This window comes from Erythranthe guttata, chromosome 14 (genome assembly GCF_056151865.1).
Source record: "Erythranthe guttata isolate IM_541 chromosome 14, IM_541, whole genome shotgun sequence".
Classification (NCBI taxonomy): domain Eukaryota; kingdom Viridiplantae; phylum Streptophyta; class Magnoliopsida; order Lamiales; family Phrymaceae; genus Erythranthe; species Erythranthe guttata.
In genome coordinates, this window is record NC_142546.1 from 8,999,569 (window position 1) to 9,022,747 (window position 23,179).

Here is a 23,179-nt window from a genome sequence, read left to right on the forward strand (position 1 = left end):
ACGAGTACAACCTAGAGAACATTCCGCGGAATCTAGAAGATTCTGTTGATTTTGACACCATAAGGGTGAATATGTAAGAAATCTCGTTGTTGAGAGGGTTTGTTGTAATTATCCAAACCTTTTATAAGGGTGGATATGTAAGAAAACCGATTATTAAGGGCATTTGTTGTAATTATCCAAACATGAAGAGATTTTTATGATTCTTTTGCTCTATCCAATGGGTGGCCGTAATTTAATTTTTTTCTATAAAAGATGCAAGAAATTAAGATTTGAAATATCATTTGGACTTTTCATTGCATAGAAGGGACATTTTGTAGTTACCCAGAAAAGAGGGGGTAGTTGTATAATTTATGATTAATAATATGATTGACCGAAGAAATAAAAAGGAGGGGCGTAAATGAAATAATAAAAATTGGTGTTGAGGTGTTGGAGTCCGTAATAAAGTACAAAAGGGACCAATCATTTTATTTAGTCAGTCCATATATCAGGGGATGCATGTTACCTTCTGCATTTTGTCTCCACCTGTACCATCAACATTTTTCCTTTTCTTTTATTTTTTTATTTTTTTATTTTTAAAATCTAAAATAATCAAAAAAAATTATTATATCATGGCTCGTTACACATGACTTATCTAATGAAATGTTTTTTACGTTTTGAAAATTGATATTTACGGTTCATAACAAAAAATACTTTAGATCTCTAAAACCTCAAAACTTTCCAAACAAACTCAAAAACACCCAAACTATAAATAGCAAAAAAAGAAAAAAAATTCAAAAATTCGAAATCATGCTTGAAGAAGGGTTGGGCTTCAATTTTTTGAAGTAATTTCGACTCTTTTATATGTCATATGCAATGGGTAGGTCGATTACAGAATCAATTTCATGTCAAAAAGCCCTACAAATTAATTTGTAGGGCTTTTTTTTTCGCAAAAACATATTGGAACGCCCAAGATGGGCGCCCAAGGCGTGTACGACAGCCCGTTCCGGACGTTCGTACACAACTTGGGCGCCCATCTTGGGCGTTCAATTAAAAAAAAATATATGTTTGCACTTGACGCCCAACTCGTGCGCCCAAATGCAGCTTCCACGCCCAACTTGAGCGTGCACTGCATGAATGGGCACCCAAGTTGGACTTTTATGCGTTTTGGGGGGTTTTTGGGAAGTTTTGGGGTTTTAGAGGCATAAAGTATTTTTTGTTATGAACTGTAAATAGCAATTTTCAAACCGTAAAAAGCAAGTCCCCTTATTTAATATGGATTAGGATTCGTTTGGCTAAATTTATTTTAAACAATTGATCAGTTTTCACGTCTGATAAACCATTTTTAAAAGTTGATAAATTGTTACGTATTTTTTTTACAATTAGTTTTGAAAGTACTTTAATAATGAGTGTTCGAGTACTTAAACATCTTATAAGCTATTTATAATTACTTATAAACTTAGTCAAACGAGCACTTAATTAATTGTAACATGTTGCATGAGGTGGAATATAATTTATCCAATCCACACTTATGATTATGAATAAAATATAGAGAAATCCAATAGAATAGAATCCATTTATTTCCTCATTTAATATTATAAAATGCATCTCATTTAGGACAATTTTAATTTATTTTTTGATTTACATTTTGCACTTAAATCTTTCTCCCCATAAATTATATTACACATAAAAGCTTGTATTCTAATATTTAAAAAGATCGTATAACAAATATTCTCGTCAGTTCGAATCTCTTGAATCAATCTTATGTACTATCGAGTGCATCGCCAACTTATGCCATGGACCTTTGCAATCTCCTATCGACTCCGTCAATTATAAAAGTATTGTAATTTCGAACTGAATCAGCATCATCCTGAAATTAACATATAATATATAAACATAAATTATTCGTAAAGGTGAAATCTATTTAACATTATTTATGAAAATAAGTCATTTTCGTTGTTACGACCCCCCGAACGTCTATCTCGCGTGTGTATATACTGCAACTGCATTCAAATTTAAATGAGAAAATTAGAAATATTTAAAAATATTTAAAAATATTTAAAAAAGAAAAAGAAAAATAAAAATATTGAAACATTATAAATAAGGGTGGGGTATAAGAGGTTTTCGGGTCGGTCCCCCATGTGGTACAAAATCCGGGTGGGCTCAAAGTCACGTGACAATTGGCCCGGCAATGGCAGAACATGTGACCAGACTTCTCATGGGCCCCACTTTACCACACACCTTATTTCATTAAATTAACGTGATATTAAATTTTCCATGCAAATTTCACTACTTTTTTATTTTATTTTTTTAAAGCTTCATATTATATAATAGACTAATAGTATTTAAAAGAAAATCGTATTTGATGATGCTAAAGTTTAGCTCACCTGAGTAATATAGAAAACGAGCTGGGAGAGCAAAGCTGATCAGTAGCTAGTCAACTCGATGATCCTGAGGTCCCTGTGAAATGAGCACACGTGAACTAAGTCGGGGGTTGATCCGGCGGAAACCCCTCCGACGCTCAAGTCAGATGTACGGATCGTAGAGATAGTAGAGAAAATAAAACTCGAGATTGATTGTGAATAAATAGAACGTACCTTAACAAATGAGTAAAACGTCTATTTATATATCGTTGAATGGGTTGGGCTTACTTTGTTGGGCCCAAGCCTTACTTTGAAGGAGCTTGGGCTTTCGTGTAATGGGCCCACTTGTATGTGATTGGGCTTTCGTGTAGTGGGGGCCTAATTGGTAGATAAGTTTGAGGGCCCATTGGGCCGGCCCATTTAGGTATATCATTAAGCCCCCCAACTCTCCATTCGAGACGGGGACGTGTGTAGAGGGATCCGGGTCGTGTCGAGAGTTAATTGTGGCGTTGATTGAATTGTTTCCGTTTGCGGTGAATTAATAAAACCTTAATTTAAATAAGGGATAATTGTATTTATTTGGCAGCGAGGTATATATTTAAGGGTTTTAAATATTATACCAGGGCCAGATAAATAGACTCCTTTTGCGGTGGAAAGAATTAAACTTCAACTCTTGCAATAAATATGGGTATGTTCTTTGAACTCTAGGTCTTCTTCTGTGCTATTCTTCTCTTGAAATTTTTTTTTGTGGTAGAGTAGAAATTTTTTATTTCTTGATTATTTCTTCGGGGAAAATTTTATTTCATGTCGAACTCGGGTAATTCGAAATCTTTGCGAATTAAACTTCGAGATCCGGTTGAAGGGGGCAAGAAAACTTTTGGTACAGTGGGTATGGAACGCGAAAATCTTGTGTTATCGGGTGAGAAAATCGGATCGGCGACAAGAGGTGTACAAATCGAGGGGAGAGGGGAGGTGGGAGCCGGCAGCCATGGCTCGGCTAGAGCAAGTGGGTCTACATCGAGCTGCTGACCCCTTCTATTCTCTGTGAGGGTGCGCAACCCGAGGAGGTTGCCCTCGGCTTGGCTGGAAGAGGTGGCGCGCGTGAGTCGGCTGGGAGGAGAAGGGTTGCGACGCGCGGGTTTGGCACGCAATTCGAGGGACGCGCGCGCGCGTCAGCAAGTAGGGATGTGGGATGCGCGCGCGCGTCGGGGCGGGAGTCTATGGAGTACGCGCGCACGGCATTGGCTGGGAGTGACGTGGCCGCGCGTCCGCGCGCTTCCGGGGCCCTTTCTTCGGTGCGTACGCGCGCGTCTGGTGGCGGGGTAGTTGGCGCGCGTGAGGGCGCGTCGTTGACAGGTTTTGGGGCGCGTCTGGGGCCCGTTTTCGGCACGATTCGCGCGAGGGGTCGGGCGAAATGAGGGGCGAATTTTCGTTGAAGATGATGTGAATGTTAGGGGTTCCGTAAGGCGAGAAATCATTGAATCTTGGAGTGACGATGTGGAAGCGAGTAATAATGTTAATCTTTGCCCCTCTGTTGATGAAGTGGGTTCCAGTAGACGTCGTAATAGGCGTCAAGTCGTGGATTTTGGGAGTGATAGCGATGAGTCTACTCAAGCGCCATTGGCGAGTGATCGTGCGGTCCATAGTAGTGAAGTTGAGCTGACGGATGAAGAGGAGGAGGAGGATGATATTCCGCCGAGTGATGTTGAGGTTGATACGAGGAGGCAAAAGAAAAAGAAGCCAATTAATTTGGACTTAGTTAATTTTGATAGTGTGTTGACGGAAGAGCATTTGCACTCTATTCGTCGTTTATCTTGAGCGCCAAGTAACGTCGAGTTGTTGTTGCCTCAGAAGGGCGACCGTTTGTACTCGCCACCCGATGGGTTTCATACGGTATTTTTGGCGTACTTGACGTGTACATCTCAGATTACACCGCATCCGACCTTGTTGAAGGTTTGCGAGGAATTCAAGAAAGGGTACAGTCAGTTAACTCCGATTCCTCGCTGCGAAATCATATAACCCAAAAATTTGCCTCCCCGAACTCCGAATGAACATTTAAGGGGGTTGAGCTTCATCTTATATTTTCGCAGGGTGGCGAAACACTGATCCAGATCAGTTAGGTGGTCCGAGACCTTGACACTTTTGACGAGCATGTCGTCGATGTACACTTCCATATTTTTACCGATCTGATCTGCGAACATTTTGTTCACCAAACACTGGTAGGTGGCTCCTGCGTTTTTTAAACCGAAGGGCATGACTTGATAGCAGTAGATGCCTTGGTCAGTGATGAAACTAGCCCTCTCTTGATCTTCTGGCGCAAGTAAGATCTGGTTATACCCTTGGTATGCATCGAGGAAGCTGAGGAGCTCGCATCCCGAGGTCGAAGCGATGAGTTGATCGATTCTAGGTAGAGGAAAAGGGTCCTTAGGACAAGCTTTGTTGAGGTCAGTGAAGTCTACGCATAGTCTCCACTTGCCACCTGGCTTGGGAACGAGTACTATGTTCGACAGCCATTCAGGATACTGAACTGGTCGTATGTGGCCCGCTTCAAGGAGTTTTGCCACTTCTGCTTTGATATGCTTGTTGCGTTCGGGACCAAATGTCCGCTTCCTTTGTTTGACTGGTTTCAACCTCTTGTCGACGTTGAGCCGATGTAGGGCTACCTGATGAGGAATGCCCGACAAATCTTGGGCTTTCCATGCGAACACATCTCCATTATGTCGCAGGAAGTTGATTAGCTACTGCTCCGTGGTTGGACTAAATCAGATCCTATTCGTATGAGCTTGGAAGTATCTCCGGGAGTGAGCTCTATGAGCTTAAGCTCTTCGACGGCTGCTAGCTTGATGTTGTCATCTGGTACACTGATGAGGATTTCTTTATTATCCTCAATGATTGCGTTGACCCACTTCCGTTTGTCGGATTTTTGGGTGTCGTCTCCCCTTCCGGGTGGTTTAGGCTTCTTAGAAGGTTCTCGTAGGGCCCTTGCATAACACTCTCGGGCGAGACGTCTATCTCCAAGTACCTCCCCCATTCCATAGGGAGTAGGGAACTTCCACTTCTGATGGTAGGAGGAAGGCACTGATTTGAATGTATGGATTGCTAGCCTCCCTAGAATGATGTTGTAGGGGGATGGCTTGTCAACGACGAGGAATTTGATTAGTTTTGTGATTCGACAAGGGTCTTCCCCTAAAGAGACGGGGAGCTCTACTTCTCCCATGGACAAAATGCCTTCTCCTGTGAATCCTTTCAGGGGTGTGGAGATGGGATTAAACCGGGCATTATCTATGCCCAGCTGCTTAAAAGCGTGGAGGTACATGATGTCAGCTGAGCTCCCACCGTCCACTAATATCTTCTTGACCAAGAAGTTGGCCACCGTTGCTGTTACTACCAACGCATCGACATGATCTTCATCTGGACCTTCAAGGTCGGAGGAGTTGAAGACTATGCTATGATCAGGTCTTCGTATTATATAACTGCGTGCGGATGGAGAAGCACGTTCTTGATTCATGCGTGCTGATCGAGCGAGGGTGCGTCTTGCATTTTGTGAATCGCCACCCGCCGGTCCTCCGGAGATAAAGGAGATGATTCCCCGGGTGGGTTGGTTATCATTGTTATCTGGGTCACGTCGGTGACCCCCATCCTCTCGTCTTTGAGGTTGATCTCGATTATTGTCTCGGCGTGGAGGATCATCACGGCGCTTATTTCGAGGCTTATCAATGTACTCGCCTAAATGGCCCTGTTTGATCAGCCTCTCAATCGCCACTTTGAGTTGTGCACATTCCTCCGTAGTATGCCCTCTGTCTTATGGAATCGACAATAACGATCCGACTTTTCTCGCTTTGCATTTGGCTGCATAGGACGTGGAGGCTCTGCTAAACCTTTATGTTCTATCACGTGAAGGATTTCAGTGAGGCGAGCGTTTAGCGGAGTGAACCTATTGTAGGAGGAAGAGGGTTGGCCTTGAGGTGGAAGTGGTGGACGTCGATCATCGCGTCTCCTATTGTCCTGACGGTCATCTTCCCTTTTTCTTTTAGGAGAAGCATGGGTAGAGGCTTCCTCTATCCGGACGTATTTTTCGGCTCGATTCAGCAAGTCCTCTAGGTTGCCTGGGGGTCTTCCGGCGATAGATTCTTTGAATCTTCCTGGTTTCAAGTTCTGCTGCATAATCCCAGAGAGCATGTCTTGCCCTACACTGGGGACTTCATGGACGGCTTCTACGAAACGCTTAATGTAGTTGCAGAGCGTTTCGTTATTTCTCTGTACTACAGAGAAAATATGAGCTGGGGTCTTGGCATATTGTTTGTTGATGGCGAATTGGTTGGCGAACCGGGTTGACAACCGAGTGAAGGTGTCAATCGACCCTATGGGTAGAGAGTTGAACCAATTCATTGCCCTCTTGGAGAGAGTGGTGCGGAACATTTTGCACATCGCAGCATCCGTCGGGCCATATAAATCCGCCATGGCACTGAATTTCTCTATATGCTCCTGTGGGTCGGTGGTCCCTTCAAATTGAGGTAACCCCGAGATCTTTACTCCTTGAGGTAATACCTCGTTGAGAATGTCTACGGTGAAGGGACTGCGTCTTGTTGGGATAGGCATTCTTTCACCCAATAGATTATTTGGTTGGGGAAAGGATGTTGGCGAGACATTCTGCTGTTTACTTCGACTTTTCCCTCATTAAAGAGAGGGACTCTCTGTGGTGACGCATTCCCCCGTGGGGGTGAGCGCCGACGTTGCTGTCTGGGTTGTGCCCCTAGGTGATTAGTAGATAGCTGCACTCGGGACCGTGGGTCCGAGGTAGAGGAGGAGACACTTATTTGATTCTGGATTGGCGGTGGGGCCACAGGTGGCGCTATAGGTGGAGCTGGCGCTGGTATCGCATTGGGAGCGTTTGCTCCCATCGTGGCGATATATTGAGTTACGGCCTCCGTGGCGGCGCGAGTTGAGGCTTCTGCTATCATGCGTTGGAGCGCGTCCTCGGTTATTTGAACCGTTCGAGGAGCAGAGAGTGGTGGATCGGCGAGTGGTGGATCCCGATGAGGGATCACCTGAACCTCACGAGGTGGATCTGCAGCACGTGGAGGAGCTGGCTCCGCTGCACGTGGAGGAGGTGGCTCCGCGGCACGTGGAGGAGGTGGGATGCCAGATCCTCCACGGATTGGGAGATTATTAGCTGTGTCATTTTCTCTCCGAGCTGACGCCTCAGGAGGATCTTGTTGGCTACGTGATCTGGTTTGCATCGTTCTCACATACGGCGCCAAAATGATGATGCTAAAGTTTAGCTCACCTGAGTAATATAGAAAACGAGCTGGGAGAGCAAAGCTGATCAGTAGCTAGTCAACTCGATGATCCTGAGGTCCCTGCGAAATGAGCACACGTGAACTAAGCCGGGGGTTGATCCGGCGGAAACCCCTCCGACGCTCAAGTCAGATGTACGGATCGTAGAGATAGTAGAGAGAATAAAACTCGAGATTGATTGTGAATAAATAGAACGTACCTTAACAAATGAGTAAAACATCTATTTATATATCGTTGAATGGGTTGGGCTTACTTTGTTGGGCCCAAGCCTTACTTTGAAGGAGCTTGGGCTTTCGTGTAATGGGCCCACTTGTATGTGATTGGACTTTTGTGTAGTGAGTCTAATTGGTAGATAAATTTGAGGGTCCATTGGGCCGGCCCATTTAGGTATATCATTATTAAGGAATAAAATAATATAATCTTATCAAAATGACGTTAATTTTATAATAATATGACAATAATTGTATCATTATCGTAAATCTATTATTTTATAAATTTAATGAATTATTATTCATCTTTTTTTTTTTAAAAAGAATTATTATTCATCGTATCATCCCAAAGTGGATGCCGATAAACAAAATTATTATTAAAGATAAATTATTAATTAATAGAATATTAATTAAAATTAATCAAAATTAAATCCTAATTTATAAAATTGAAAATCTGAGCCAAACCCCATTTTTCAAATATATTATTTTTAAATAAAATCATTGGTTAGAATTGACCTTTCAAGTGGACAAGGTTTGACCCGATATTTGATCCTACATTAAGGTCATATGATCAAAAGCAATTAGTCATATCACATATGTTAATTGATGTTCCCCTAACTCTAAAATTTAAATTAATTAATAGTGAAATAGAGGCATATCTATAATAATAATACCCACCACAAATTATTATTTTTTTTTTCTTTTTTTTTTCCTTTTCTTAATTTATTTAATTTAATTAAAGATATAGACATATGGTATTGTGCTGGCTGCGTTTATTCAATTGGCCCCAAACCATGTGAAACTATCTTGTCAAAAGCCATCAATCTTGAGTATAGTGGGAGGCATGAATATCTATCAAATCATTTATTTTTATTTAATTAATTTGGATGTTGTTGACTATAATATTGAAGTGTTGTTTTGGATATAATTGTGATCTAGATCACTAAAAATAATAATCCACAAAATAAATGAGAAAAAATAATAGAAAATACTAATCAATCATATACAACACACAACACATCCAACCGATTTCACGGGAGTTAGATGTTACATCTGGTTATTTATATTTTCTGAATTTTAATTATAGATATGATTAAATAATCATCCACTTAGCAGTTAGCGCACATACATGTGGATATGGGTAATTATCTGTAGATCTATATTTAAAATTCATCTATTATATATAACCAGATGTAACATTCAATTACTCATGTTTATGTCCTCGAATTACGCGATTAAGTTTTAGGGTCCGAAAAATCCTATTTATTTTGCTTTTTATCCCTCTAAACATAAAAAAAATATAAACTATAATCTGAGAAGTACCATCAGATCGCGTCTCCAATTTAAAGGCACTTATGTAACTAACTAAAAAGGCATCCCACATTTTCGTCATTATTTTGTTTATCAACATTCTACTTAATATTTTTCAAGTTTTTGCAAACACCACCTAAAGTAATAATCGCATTTTTTGATAACTAGTAATGTATAATCGTATTATAGAGAAATAGTAGTAATATTTAGTTAAAATAAAATCACAAGAAAAAAGGGAATTTGCTCAAATGGGCTGAAAGGCCCACAAGAAGTGGGCTCATACTACATGATAAATGGGTAATGGTCCACATTGGTCTTTGCAATAATCAATTATTGAAACGCAATAATACATTTCTTTTTTTTAATAAGTACAATAGTTAGGACTGGCAAAATTGGATTAATTTAGTGAAATATTAAATTATGGAATTAATAATTTAGTATGCTGTCATCGATTCGTGACCAATAAAACTTTTTATTTTAGTGGGGTTATTAATTTATCGAGTATTAATTTCTTGAAGTTCTACTGATTTTTCTCAAAATCCACAAAACAATTATTTAGTTATACAAATGCAAATTATTATATGTTCCAGTTCGGTGGCGGAGCTAACTTATATTACCTTGATTAAATTCGAGAAGAAAATATAATTTTAAATAAAAACAAATATATTTAGATATTATATATATTAGTTTATTCAATTTTAATTAAAATCTACAAATATTTATATCTTTTAACGAATAAACATAAAAATTAAGGAGCTCGAATTATTATAAATTTATAAGCATTCAAATATTTATTTAATTTTGTTATTAGATTGTATTGGGCTTTCATAAACCAAGAAATGAATAATCCATTTCTTATAACCCGAGTTTGGTCTAAATGTAATACTCAAAAGCAAAGCCCAAACACCAAAACACGCTTTTGCTATATAACGCGCGCTTATTTGCTTCAAGTAAACTCGGGATGACTCGGTTGAGTTTTAATACAACGAGTTACCACAACCATCAGATGAAAAAGTAAACAAATCAGATTTGCTAAATAAAATAGAGCAAAGTGAAATGCGTTCCCATTTTCGAAGGTTAAAATAGATCAGTAAAGCAACGGCCGAGATTCGCTGAAGCAGTAATTAGGGTTTTGATTCCTGGAAACGACGTCGTCGCAGCATCTGTGAAACTCCGAGTTGGCGGCCGAGTCGCCGCCGCCGGCGGAAACGAGTCGGAGTATCTGTTCGAACAGCGACTCGTCGCACGGAATCGCTAGCGGTCCGGGGCGGCTGGAGAAGCCGTACTCTTCCTCGACCTGGCTGAGCAGCCGCCTGATAATTGGGTGGTTCAGGTGAGACGCGCGCACGATGAACCTCCGGCGATTGCTCCCCACGCAGATCGCCACGTGTCCCGCCGGCACATCCGGCGGCGAACGGTGGTGAGAAGTTGCCTTAATCCGCCATGATCGGAGCATCTGACGGAGTCTAACAATGTGTCGGATTTTAGTGTATTTTGACATGATTTGGGTTTTTCTGTGGTGGAAGAAAGGTGGCGAGGAGCGTCCAATTTTCGGAAAAGCTTTTTTTTGTTTTTCTTTTTTTTCTTTTTTTTTTTTTTTTTGGGATTTTGGAACTCTAGTTATTGAGGATTTTATAGTGCTTGTGTGCGGTAAATAACCCTCAATTTTAAATTATTACGAAACTCTTTGTTTTTTTTTTTTTTCTTTTTTTGACTTTTGACTTTTTATTACCAATTCATATTATTATCTTTTATTTTAGGCCAAATTATGGCCAAATTATCTCCTTGTTGGTAATTACAGCTACTCCTTTTAAATTACGAAAATACTCCTTTAGAGGTAAATTTAAGGATGCTAAATCGGTAAAATTGATCTGAAATTTCGGTACATCAACATTTCATACCGTTTACCGAACTGAATATACGATTTGGTTCGATAAATAGCCGAATTACATAAAAGGAGGAGATGACTATAATTTTCCGAACATGAAGGAGGTTTTAATAATTTGACCATAACTCAGAGGTGGCCGTAATTTGTCATTTATTTTAATATATATTTCCAATTAGTAGTTTAGTTTCATTTTGTTTTATATTAAATTTTCATATGATACTACATAAGTTTTGTATACATAAAAATCATATATATATATATATATATATATATATATATATATATATATATATATATATATATATATATATATATATATATATATATATATATATATTAACAATGTTACAAAAGTTAATGATTTTTTTGTTTATTGAATCCATCCCATTTGATTAGATACATAGACTTTCGTACTTCCATATAATAGCTTGTAAACTATACAAGAAAAGTAAATGACTAACCATGTGTGACAAGCTCGATCTAGCGATCGTTGCCAACAGAATTCGATCATGAGTCAATTGACACTAACTCACTTGCTCGAACCATTAGGTCATCCCTTGCGGGACAATTATCGTTTTATTTCATGGTTTCCAGTATGCGTGTTATTCGTCAAATTACAGATTTGAATCCGCAAGTTATGCATTAATTAATTCTTCTTTCATTGTCTATTAATTCTTGAACTATAAATTATGTTTCTTGGTTTCACATGCGTGTTACTCCTATTAGTCAAATTACAGCGTTCAATCCAAAACTGTATTATGTTTTTTTATTTAGTTAATGCTTGTGTTGACTAAATTACATATAATTTAAAAGCAAATATTTTTTTTTTGCCTTGCTGGATTAATTTATAAATGAAGTAAATAATTTTAGCTGAAAAAAGCAACACTCCAATCTCCATACGTAGCCTAGCTGCGACATTTCTGCGCGCTAAAATTATATCAGAAATCGGAACTGTAATCGTCCATAACAATATTTGTTGCTTCATTTTCTTATTTTATCGAGAAGAGAAAAAAAAACGAAGATATAGAAACTTTACGATATTTGTTTTCTGAAATTTCAAAATACGTTGAAAATTGTACTCTTGGAAGTAAAACTTGTAATTAATTAATGCAAATATAACCTGTTTGTAAAGGAAGTAGATATTTTTAGAAGCAGCAAACATTTCTCCATGTGTGTAGGCTAGCTTCAAGAATTCTGCATGCCACAATTTATTGCTATTTACTTACCTTGTACAATTCTACTCTTTAACAAATGACACAATAATTCACAGATTGAATAGTGTAGTTGTATACATGCGTTTATATTTAACTCTACCGTGTACTTATTTATACAAACTCCGGTCTCCGGAAGTATCGAATTATTCTGTTTTATAATATACACAAAATGCAATGGACAGTGGCAGAGGCTGCATAGGACTTGTGGGGTGGGGGCATTAAAAATAATCGAACTCGTAATTTTAAGCATTACAACCACCCTCGTTTTACAAGGAACGTCGAAAAGATCAAACAAAGAGCAACAAGTTTTTAACTAAACCGAGTGCCGTTTAAAGATGAGAATGTAAAATATGTTTTCACATTGCACATTATCTCATTTCGAAAGTAATCAATGTATCGAGAAAATCTAAACAAAATGACAGAGTTTAAGGTCAGATATATTCGGAAATTCTCCGCAAGTATAAAACGGGGCTCGTTTGCAATCAGGGCATAACGCAAATCGAATTTCTTTTTCACATTATTATGATCAGAAAACAAAAAGAATAACAAAAAAGTGCTGCTCTAGTGATGCCCCTTGGCTTCCACTTTCTTTTGAGACTTTGCTTTTGCCTGGTAAAATAAGAAAAGAAAATGTAAGATGATATTATTTTCATCCATAGCCATTAATAAAAGGACCAGAAGAAATTGTCCAAGAAAGAGAAAAAACGAATATGTCGTACCATAAACCAATTTGTAAAGACTCGATATAATCCACAAAACGAAACAAGTGAAAAACGAGAGGAGAAACAAATTACTTAGCACAGAACATTCAGATGTGTGCACACATAAACTAGGTACTTAAGTGACCGTTTACCAGCTACGAGGATCTTGCTATTTATTATCTGCGCAGTTTTATTAAAGCAATACGTGAACCGTCTGACTTTTCATAGCAATATTCTCTAGTACATCAAATTCCGAATGCAATTTTACATGTTGTAGTGCTAATGAAACATATGATCGATGACAATATAAAGACGAACATTTACTAAAAGCACCTAGTAGAACTACTGCACATATATTTAAGACATTGCAATTTTTTGCAGGGAAATAATCGAGCCAAAAACAAGAAGCAACAGAGATCTATTTAACAACACGGCGAAATACACGATCACGTTGTTAGCATTGATGTGCGTTGTAATGTGAGTTCTGTCATTAGTTTAGCTCGCAATCACACACACACACACACACACATAATGATGCTAGCAATCAGATGTACACCACAGTGTGGCAATTATAAGACCGACCAACACACAATATTAACACCGATCTCTTAGCAAAGTCCCGGCAGGTTAATGAAAATTGAAACGAAGCATCTCCATAGAGGTTTATAACAAAAAAAATCCATGTCCATTAATATCCGTTTCCGAAGTTCAAAATTTTTGCCATGTATCCTCAATATTCCTCATCATCTCAAACAATTAAATGAGGCCCCATTTTCAATATCCAATTATCTCACAACCATAAACCCTCAATCTCTAATTATACATCTGCAAATCTGACTTCACAACCACAACCACAACAAACTGGTTTATAGATGAGAAATTCAACAAATTGCACAAGCTAATCAAACACTTTCATCAAATATCCTAAATCCCAGATCTATATAGTCAAAATCAAATCCAAAAACCCAGCAGTCAACAAATTGACATCCCACACTGGTTCAAACATACAAGAATTCCCCAGAAAAGACCATCTAAACAGATCAAATCTTACTACATATCCATTTATCAATTCATTTCCAGGTAATCGAACACGAAATTAAACAAAAAAATTCAAGCAATCGTACCTTAAGAACTTTCAGTTTTACGCTTCCGTAAGCAAGTCCGAACGTAAAAGCAGAAACCCTAGCCACCTGCCATTCACGATTCATCGAAATTCAGATAATCTATCAAAAATTCTACATATTTGAAACAGCAAAAAAAACAAAAAAAAAAAAAAGATCGGAGAGAGAGAGAAACGGGAATTACCAAAGCAAGGGTGCTTTTGCCTGAGTACGGTCCAGGAGGCAGCGTCATCTTCAGTGGATTTTTTACAGAATAAAATTGGCTTAGAGAGAGAAAGTTAGAGAGAGAGAGAGAACTCTTCTACGCAGTAAGCCCTAGCTTAGTTTATACACACTCGTGTGGTTCGTGCAGCAGTATTAAGATTTGGTAAATTGTATTTTGGTCCCTTAGGTATGAACATTTTGGCGGTGTGCCCCCTAATTAATTATAAAATGCCGTCACCGAACACAGTCCTATTCACCTGGGCTCTGTCTTTGACCATTTGACTTCCACCATATTGTGTTCCGTGCACTCGTCAATGACCAATTAAATCCGTCCGTGACACTAATCAACATCACCGCATTGTATACATTATCATTCCCTTAAACCCCTCTTCTATAACGAAAATCATCTGAGAAAAGCTACGGAAGTAGTACACCGAAAACCTAGCCACCTTTTGCATCCGCCACTCCCCATGGCCGCTTCCACCGCCGCCGTCACTCCCTCCGCCTTCCAGACGTCGTCCTCCGCCACACGCCTCGCCCATCCGCCGCCGTATTCGAAGACCTTCTTCAACATCCCCACCAAAACCCTCCCAAAACCCCTCCACATCACCCCCTCCAAAAAAAACCCAATCTCCGATGTCATCTCAACCTACAAAAAATCAGAAACCCTAGGTTCAGATTCCCCCTTCCAATCCAGCGACGATGACGGCGGCGATGATAAACCTAGAGAGGAGTGCGGCGTCGTCGGAATCTACAAGGACCCCGAAGCCTCCCGCCTCTGCTACCTCGCCCTCCACGCGCTCCAGCACCGCGGCCAGGAAGGCGCCGGCATCGTCACGGTTCACGACGGCGTCCTCCACTCCGTCACCGGCGTCGGACTCGTCTCCGAGGTCTTCAACGAATCCAAACTCGACAAACTCCCCGGCGACACCGCCATCGGCCACGTCAGATACTCCACCGCCGGTTCCTCCATGCTGAAAAACGTCCAGCCCTTCGTCGCCGGCTACAAATTCGGCTCCGTCGGCGTCGCCCACAACGGCAACCTCGTCAATTACCAGTCCCTCCGCGCCGATCTGGAAGAGAACGGCTCCATCTTCAACACCACCTCCGACACCGAGGTCGTCCTCCACCTCATCGCCATATCCAAACAACGCCCATTCTTCCTCAGAATAGTCGAAGCTTGCGAAAAACTCGAGGGCGCCTATTCAATGGTGTTCCTAACCGAAGACAAACTCGTCGCCGTTCGTGACCCCTTCGGGTTCCGTCCACTGGTAATGGGCCGGAGAGCCAATGGCGCCATTGTTTTCGCCTCCGAAACCTGCGCTTTGGATCTAATCGAAGCTACTTACGAAAGAGAAGTCCTCCCCGGAGAAATCATCGTAGTCGATAAAGAAGGCGTCCAATCCTTCTGCCTAATGCCTCACCCCGAACCCAAATCCTGCATTTTCGAACACATTTACTTCGCCCTCCCGAATTCAATAGTCTTCGGCCGATCCGTATACCAATCAAGGCACAAATTCGGCGAAATCCTCGCCACAGAATCTCCGGTGGACTGCGACGTAGTAATCGCAGTACCAGACTCCGGAGTAGTGGCGGCAATAGGCTACGCAGCCAAGGCAGGGGTTCCATTCCAACAAGGGTTGATTAGGTCACACTACGTCGGGCGAACGTTCATCGAACCATCGCAAAAGATTCGCGATTTCGGGGTGAAGCTGAAACTAGCTCCGGTTCGGGCGGTGTTGGAGGGAAAAAGGGTGGTGGTGGTGGACGACTCCATCGTACGTGGGACCACCTCTTCGAAGATTGTGAGACTGTTAAAGGAAGCAGGGGCGAAGGAGGTGCATATGAGGATAGCAAGCCCTCCGATTGTGGCTTCATGTTATTACGGAGTGGATACGCCGAGTGCGGGGGAGTTGATATCGAATAGGATGAGTGTGGAGGAGATAAGGGAGTTTATCGGATCGGATTCGCTTGCGTTTTTGCCGATTGAGAGGCTGAAGGGGGAGTTGGGGATGGAGGAATCGAAAGGGTTTTGTTACGCTTGTTTTACGGGGGATTATCCGGTGGAGCCGTTAGGGAAGGTGAAGAGGATTGGGGATTTTGTTGATGATGGGTTGAGTGGGAGTATGGGGAGTATTGATGGTGGCTGGCTTGCTGGTATTAAGAAGAAGGTGAATTTGAAAGAAGAGGTTTCTTTTTAGTTCATAGGGTGCTTAGTGATATATGCTGAACTGAGTTTTAGTTCATAGGGTGCTTTTCTTTTTCTTTTCTTTTTTCTTTTTATTTATCTTTTCATATTTTTTTTTAATTTTTTTTTTAGGCTCATACAACAATTTTGGTTTCTTTGGTTTTTATTTTTGGTTTGGTTTAATATGGACTAGTTATGGTTAATTTATTTGAGTGATATTACTTGGGGTGACTTTTAGTTTTTTACATGATATCTTCCACATAATGACATACATATGGATGTATTCCTTAACTGAAATGTTAAATGTCGTACTTTTGATCATTTTTTAGTATGATTTTCGCAAAATGAAAAACGCTGAAGTTGTAATTCTTTGGGTTAACTTTCTAATTGAATTAGCTAGATTAGATGATCGGTTGGTCACAAAGTTATATATGATTGAGTTATATTTTGAATTGTAGATAATTCAAATTATCTTGGAAAACTAACTTGAAGAACTACAAATTCCGTCATTTGAATTTTGTTGAATTGAGACTTAAAAATGGTAAAATCACGTTTGAAGTTGAAATAGTGGTATTAAAATTGAAGTATGATAGATAAGTTAATAAGAGACTAGTTTTCTTAATAATTATCGAAATAAGAAAAATGATATGATGGGAAAAAGAAAATTAAAAACAAATTAAATTTAAAAAGAAAATTAAAAAATTATAGACAAAAAATAAAATGAATGATATGATGGGAAAAAGAAAATGAAAAAAAAATTGAAAAGAAAATTAAAAAAATGATATGATGGGAAAAAGAAAATTAAAAAAATAAAGAGAAAAAAAATTAAAAAAATGATAATGTCAGAAGTGGGGTTTGAACCCACGCCCTCGTTAGAGGACCAGAACTTGAGTCTGGCGCCTTAGACCACTCGGCCATCCTGACTTGTTGTTTGATTATTGTTCTAGATTAATAATATATTAATCGGACAGAATTATTGCCCTGATTTATGTATGTCATCTTCTACACATGAAGTTCGTTACTGATTACAGGAGCAAAGACACTTTTCAAATGAAGAATCTAAATATCACTAGCTTTCGAATATGTCTTAATTGTTGCTAATGATTTAGATTGAACTTTGATTGATTAAAATCATGCTACAAATGAAAACATCAGTTACTTAACAAGATTCAAACGCTATTCATCGATTCCTCTAATACTCAAAACTAAGTATAAGTAAACCACAGACATAGGCGGGGGGACCGAGTATCCATAATCAAAGGTCCATTATTCAATACCGGAATCTAATAGTGCACGTAACGTAAAATAAAAAGACTACACAAATATTGGAAAAATAAGGATCATATATATGGTATCACAGATTGATATAATATAGGTACGATATATCCAACACAAGTTTGCTAGACATAAATAGGTTTTTTACTAGGTCGGTAATCGATGCTTATAGATAACATAGCTTTCTTGTAGACTTTTCGACAAAGGGATAATGAACATGAACATGCATGTGTGACTAGACTCGAAACTCCACACCTCCAATGCGTATATCGCAAGGAAGGTGCAAAAACTAATGAATGAATTCAATTCCATAAATAAATAAATAAAAAAAAAAAAAAAAAAAAAAAGAAAAAAAAAAAAAAAAAGAAGACGAGTTCAAAATAACTTTCAAGGCCCTGTTTTTATAAACGAAGAAGTGCCCGTCAAAAAGCTATTGGCTTGGCTCGTGTTTGGCCGTTTTATTGCCGTTCATTTGCTGAGAGTGCTGCTGACGTAACTGAAACATTTGGGAGTTGATTGAGAGCTGCTGAAATTTCGATGTATCTCCGTTTAGTTCTGCATTTGCAATCTTCAGGCGTTGTACCTCTCCAGTCAATGCTTCATTCAGTGCTGACACAAGAAAATCCACACATTAAGGCCTCAGTTTGGTTCCCAACATAAGATTAAGAATTTTCATTTTTTTTAAATTTATGATAACCCAATTGTACAATTGGAGTGATGTGCAATGCATAATAACCCCTTATGCCAAGATAAAAGCTAATTATGAGTAAGTTGCTAATTGCTTTCGGTGAAAATCTGTTTTCGTTAGTAGTACAAGAAAGCAATATCAAAATTACAAACGGCTACTTAAACATAATTCGGCATCTGCGTAGAAAAAAAGCATGATTTCTTAGTTCGTCAAATGGCTAATAGAGTGACAATGTTGAAATTTACTATTAATTATACGTTAATTTCTTGTTTGAGAATTATGATTACGCTTGATACATAATACAATCAGGTTTCTAGATTTTAATCATGCAGATGAATGATAACTTAGTCCAAACCCAAACCCTAATCATTACACAATCCTATGAAAAGATATTAACCGATTCAAACATAAAAATATAAAAGAACAAATACCAACTAAAAAAAACCGTACCATCTCGGAGTTGAGCCTGTTGTTCCATGGCCTGCAATCGAAACTTCAGCTCATTGTTCTGGCTAGTAAGTCCAGTGGCGTCTCGCTGAAAGCAAATCAAAACACTAACCATTAAACCATAAACGAGAAAGAAAAAAAAACCGAACTGCATAACCTAAACATAATAAAGATATTTAAATCTCATACTTGAAGCAGAGTAAGTTGTGCTGACAATGTCGTAGCTTCAGTCTGTAATGTCTGAACTTTGTGTTCCAACTCTGTGATATATCTCATCTTTCTCTCTTTCGATCGAGCAGCAGATTGACGGTTAGCTAAGATCCTAAAAGAAAATATACAACATTAATTAAAAAAAAAAATCAACTTAAAACCTATTACCGATGGATTGGTCGAAGGTAATGTTTTACCTTTTTGCCCTCTTGGGATCACTTAAAGCTATCTCAGCAAGTTTCTCATTCCCCATTATCTTCTTAAGTTCAGCACCACTAAACTCTCCATTCCCAAACTCCAAGTTAAAAGCTCCGTCGATCGAATTAGTGGGCGAGAGTTGACCTGGCAGTGTACCCGGCGACGGGGGCATTTTCGGAAACTCATCAGCAAAATTCATCTTCCCCATAAAACTATCCATAGAGAGACTTCTATAGTGTCGAGATGTCGGAGCAATATCTTCCCCAGCGGTCCTTTTTACCCCTTCCCTCTTGTGCGTACTGTTCCCACTCTCGTTCACACTGCTAGTGGCTTCATTATCACTGCTATCACCTCCATTGTTAGTCTTTGTACCGCTCGCTCGACTATCCAAATCTTCTCGAGAAAGATTCTCGTTCGCCAGTTTCTCGTCTGTACCAGAAGAGTTGAAGGCATCTATGTTGTCCAAATTCATATAAGCGGAGAAAAGATCGTCCACAATTTCACCTTCGGATTTTCTCTCTCCAGTCCCCTCTGCGTTGTTTTCCCTTCCTTTCTCCCAACTCGACTCTCTTTTAAGCAACGGTATAAGAGGCGGCGAAGACTGCATGATAGTCGAAAATCCAAACGGGATATCACTGTTTGACCTTCTGTGGGCTTTACGAGGAGGAAGACTTTCCCCAACCCTAAACGAACCACCACCCCTCGTGAAAGGAGAAGGGGGCATCATCGAATGTGTTCCCCCTTCTCTCTCCTCCATCGCCACGTCAGCTGCTGCCACCTGGTCGGAAATCAAATTCGGAGGCGACTCTCGATAAGGGGAAGGGATTAGTGGAGGCAGCGAATCGAGGGGGAAGAAAGATGGCTGTGATAAAGAACGATTATGCGATGTATTAAAATTCTGCATTCCCATTGGCTGGTTTATAGGGCGATTAACCGGGATCTGCGAATAGGGTGACATGGGAGGGATTTGAGGGTGTGAAGGAGGAATGCCAACTCTTTTACCCGCATTTTCGAAGCTTGAATTCGGGGAGAAATTACGAATCTGCCCACGGAATTGCGGCATGTGTAGCTGAGGTATATCTAGTTGGTTTAAGGTAAATGGTTGCTGCTGTTGTTGGTGGTGGTTTTGGTTTTGGTTTTGGTGTTGTGTTTGAAGGGAAGAAGATGAAGTTCCAAATGAAGATTGGAGTCTGTGCATAGTGTCACCATTATTACCTTCTTCCTCTTTGTCACCACCCATTTTTTTTCTTCAATTGAAAAAATAAAAACTCACTCTTGCGCAGTTCTACTTAGTTACACACTGTGTGCGTGGATAAAAAAACACACACAAATCAGCACACCAGAACTCAAATTCAAATTCAAAATTAAATGCAATCAAAATCACAATCAGCTTCAAATAACTGAACCAATTCCAATTCCCAATCAATCAACGAAATCGCGATCAGTTTACCCAGGAAACGGATAATAAAATGCAGAATCACAAGCTAATTAAACTAGAAATAAATAAAAAATCAAAAAAAAAAAAAAGGAGAACAAGACGAAAAAAGCTTTACCCGAACATTTTCTGCAGAGCGGCGCAAGTTAGCAGGAGTTCATCCGGCGCATTTGGGGGAGGTGAAGTATACGTGATTATAATTATTAGGTATAGAGATATCTAAACGTTAGGTATTTTTTTTTTCTCTCTCTCTAAAGTTTTGTTTCCTTCTCTCTCTAAAAAAAATATCGGAGACGACGACGACTGGTGGTATGACTGTAATTACACGGATTTCATGACTATTATTACTTACTGCCTTCGCTCTATTACTACTACTACACTGCCTTTTGCGCGTTGAATTTGATATGAATTTCAATTTCATTTGCATTTCGAGTGAGTTTCATTTACATTCCGACCGCTTTTTAGGTAATAATCCCTTTTTCTTTTTCTTTTTTCTTTTTTTATATTTATATATATTTTGTCTGAAATGAATTATTTTCCTGTCAGAGTAACAATCTATTTTATATTTTTAATAATCTAATTACATAATTTTGGTTGAAATACAAGGAATTTTTTTTGAATAAAAAAATTAATAATCTCATAAAGTCACAACCAATGAGTAGAAATATGGTTGATTGCCATTATTCAAACCTAACCCTCCAAAAGATAATTATAAATATGGGGTTATTGCATTTGATGCCCCCCATTCTTACCGTAATTGTCAAAAACTCCTCGTGTAATAAATATTTCACAAAAGCGTATAATGATTAAGTTTTATAGCCAATCTACCCCTATCATTTATTTATGGTGCATTTAGATAAAAGGATTTATAGTCAATACTTTTGAATTTATATCGGCAATCGTTAAATTTCTTTGGGTAAGTTTATTCGACAATGAATTTCGAATCATTAATGGTCACGTATATAGCACGAACATGAAAACGGCGGTACACAGAAATGGACACGGGAAAACGGTATGTCCCCAAAATAGAGATACATAAATTTTAGAAAAACGTGTAAATATTAAAAGTATAAGAGTGTATATATAAATATACTATATCAACATATATAAATTATTTTTATATATTTTTATATAAATATATTCAAAATAAATATTATTATCAGCTATTAATTTGCTGTTCATCATTAAATCATGTAAATAACTATGAAATTTTTTGTTATTCAAAATTTCAAACATGTTTCTTACTTTTTAAAAACTGCAAAATGACCTATAAAGCGTTTGTCGGGTATCATCGAGAGTCGAGCACAAAACGCGCATGCGTTAAAAAGTTGAAGTTTACGTACTACATAATGATTAACGATCACTTCAACTATTTCTTTTCAAAATTATAATCTCATATATAAATACTTTCAAAAATTCCAAATCTTCACATAAATATGAAAATCCTTCAAACTAATAAGATGCTGCGAGATACATCTTCTCTAGTCAATTCGATCTCGAAAGTCGAAAACATTTATTATTTATATTATTGTTATTTAGATTTTTAAGGTCAAAATCGTCCTCATTTTGTTTAATAAAATATCAATATAAATCAAAACGGCGTGACGGAAAAACTGGGGCAACAAATGGATAAGGAATATAAATGGGTCCATTTCCACAAGAAAATAAAATGTATTTTTTGAGGGTAGAAAGAAAAAAAATTGTATATATTTAAACTTTTATAAAGTAATACAGTCGAGAGTTATAGAAAATCTATTAATTTAGTGAATTATTGAATTATCGTGTTGATAATTTCACACGCTATCACCGAGTCTGGAGTGATAAGAATTATTATTTAAGCGAAATTATTGATTTATCGAGATTCTATTATAGAAAGAGAAGTAGACAAAATGTAAGACATTGAATCAATTATTTTATTCACACAAGCCCCCTTTCTAGTTTCTTCCATGTGGTTTATAAATTCATAATTCATAAAAAAACAAAAGGTCAATTACGGTCATTCTCCAAGGTAATGTCAAATTACGAAAAATAATCTTATGTTTGGGTAATTATATATAATCATTCAGCTATGAATCTTCTTACACGTTTATTCTTGCGGTGTTAAATTTAGTGGAATCTTTTCGATTATATGGAAATATTTTCTAGTTTGTACCTGTTTTACCTCATTAGATCTCCACATTTTAAAACAAGATGATCATAAGATGTGTTTGTTGGCTTGTAAATATCAGATTTTAGTGCATCAGAAACTGCATTTTTGCACCAAACAAGTACAAACTAGAGAACATTCCACGCAACGCAGAATATTTAGTTGAATTTGATACTATAATTATGCACGTATAAGAAAATTTATAGTTGAGGGGGTGGTTGTAATTACCCAAACAAGATGGATTTTTCGTAATTTGACCTTATTTCAGGGGGTTGGCTGTAATTTACGCAAAAAATAAATGTTATTG

The 23,179-nt window shown here is 38.4% G+C and overlaps 4 protein-coding genes and 1 non-coding gene across 5 annotated transcripts; 1 reads left to right on the plus strand and 4 right to left on the minus strand.

Moving 5' to 3' along the window:
• Positions 1-10,244: 10,244 nt before the first annotated feature.
• On the minus strand, positions 10,245-10,658 carry LOC105954584 (auxin-responsive protein SAUR15). Its single transcript, XM_012978248.2, has one exon. It carries the CDS (start codon positions 10,656-10,658, stop codon positions 10,245-10,247), a length of 414 nt encoding a protein of 137 aa, XP_012833702.2.
• A 1,822-nt stretch (positions 10,659-12,480) lies between these two features.
• LOC105954621 (ATP synthase E chain) lies at positions 12,481-14,518 on the minus strand. The gene is made up of 3 exons (XM_088814699.1): positions 14,266-14,518; positions 14,085-14,150; positions 12,481-12,868 (listed from the first exon to the last, which is right to left on the minus strand). The coding sequence occupies exons 1-3, from the start codon at positions 14,311-14,313 to the stop codon at positions 12,821-12,823; spliced, it is 162 nt and encodes a 53-aa protein (XP_088670825.1). The 5' UTR covers positions 14,314-14,518; the 3' UTR covers positions 12,481-12,820.
• Positions 14,519-14,679: 161 nt separating this feature from the next.
• LOC105954614 (amidophosphoribosyltransferase, chloroplastic) lies at positions 14,680-16,718 on the plus strand. The gene is made up of 2 exons (XM_088814697.1): positions 14,680-16,494; positions 16,535-16,718. The coding sequence occupies exon 1, from the start codon at positions 14,756-14,758 to the stop codon at positions 16,484-16,486; it is 1,731 nt and encodes a 576-aa protein (XP_088670823.1). The 5' UTR covers positions 14,680-14,755; the 3' UTR covers positions 16,487-16,494; positions 16,535-16,718.
• A 595-nt stretch (positions 16,719-17,313) lies between these two features.
• TRNAL-CAA (transfer RNA leucine (anticodon CAA)) lies at positions 17,314-17,397 on the minus strand. Its single transcript has one exon. It is a non-coding gene; the product is annotated as a tRNA-Leu (tRNA).
• A 401-nt stretch (positions 17,398-17,798) lies between these two features.
• LOC105954615 (bZIP transcription factor 29) lies at positions 17,799-21,165 on the minus strand. Its single transcript, XM_012978279.2, has 5 exons — positions 20,845-21,165; positions 19,291-20,591; positions 19,073-19,205; positions 18,887-18,971; positions 17,799-18,357 (listed from the first exon to the last, which is right to left on the minus strand). Exons 2-5 carry the CDS (start codon positions 20,529-20,531, stop codon positions 18,179-18,181), a joined length of 1,638 nt encoding a protein of 545 aa, XP_012833733.2. The 5' UTR covers positions 20,532-20,591; positions 20,845-21,165; the 3' UTR covers positions 17,799-18,178.
• Positions 21,166-23,179: the final 2,014 nt, after the last annotated feature.

Bases quoted from the DNA above. Each gene is read 5' to 3' on its own strand.
- LOC105954621 (XM_088814699.1), bottom strand. From the start codon at position 14,313: ATGACGCTGCCTCCTGGACCGTACTCAGGCAAAAGCACCCTTGCTTTG. The intron at 14,151-14,265 runs GTAATTCCCGTT...CGTGAATGGCAG, and splicing joins GCAAAAGCACCCTTGCTTTG to GTGGCTAGGGTTTCTGCTTT. The intron at 12,869-14,084 runs GTACGATTGCTT...TTATTTTACCAG, and splicing joins TAAAACTGAAAGTTCTTAAG to GCAAAAGCAAAGTCTCAAAA.
- LOC105954584 (XM_012978248.2), bottom strand. From the start codon at position 10,658: ATGTCAAAATACACTAAAATCCGACACATTGTTAGACTCCGTCAGATG.
- LOC105954615 (XM_012978279.2), bottom strand. From the start codon at position 20,531: ATGGGTGGTGACAAAGAGGAAGAAGGTAATAATGGTGACACTATGCAC. The intron at 19,206-19,290 runs GTAAAACATTAC...ATTTTCTTTTAG, and splicing joins GATCCCAAGAGGGCAAAAAG to GATCTTAGCTAACCGTCAAT. The intron at 18,358-18,886 runs GTACGGTTTTTT...TTCTTGTGTCAG, and splicing joins ACAGGCTCAACTCCGAGATG to CACTGAATGAAGCATTGACT.
- LOC105954614 (XM_088814697.1), top strand. From the start codon at position 14,756: ATGGCCGCTTCCACCGCCGCCGTCACTCCCTCCGCCTTCCAGACGTCG.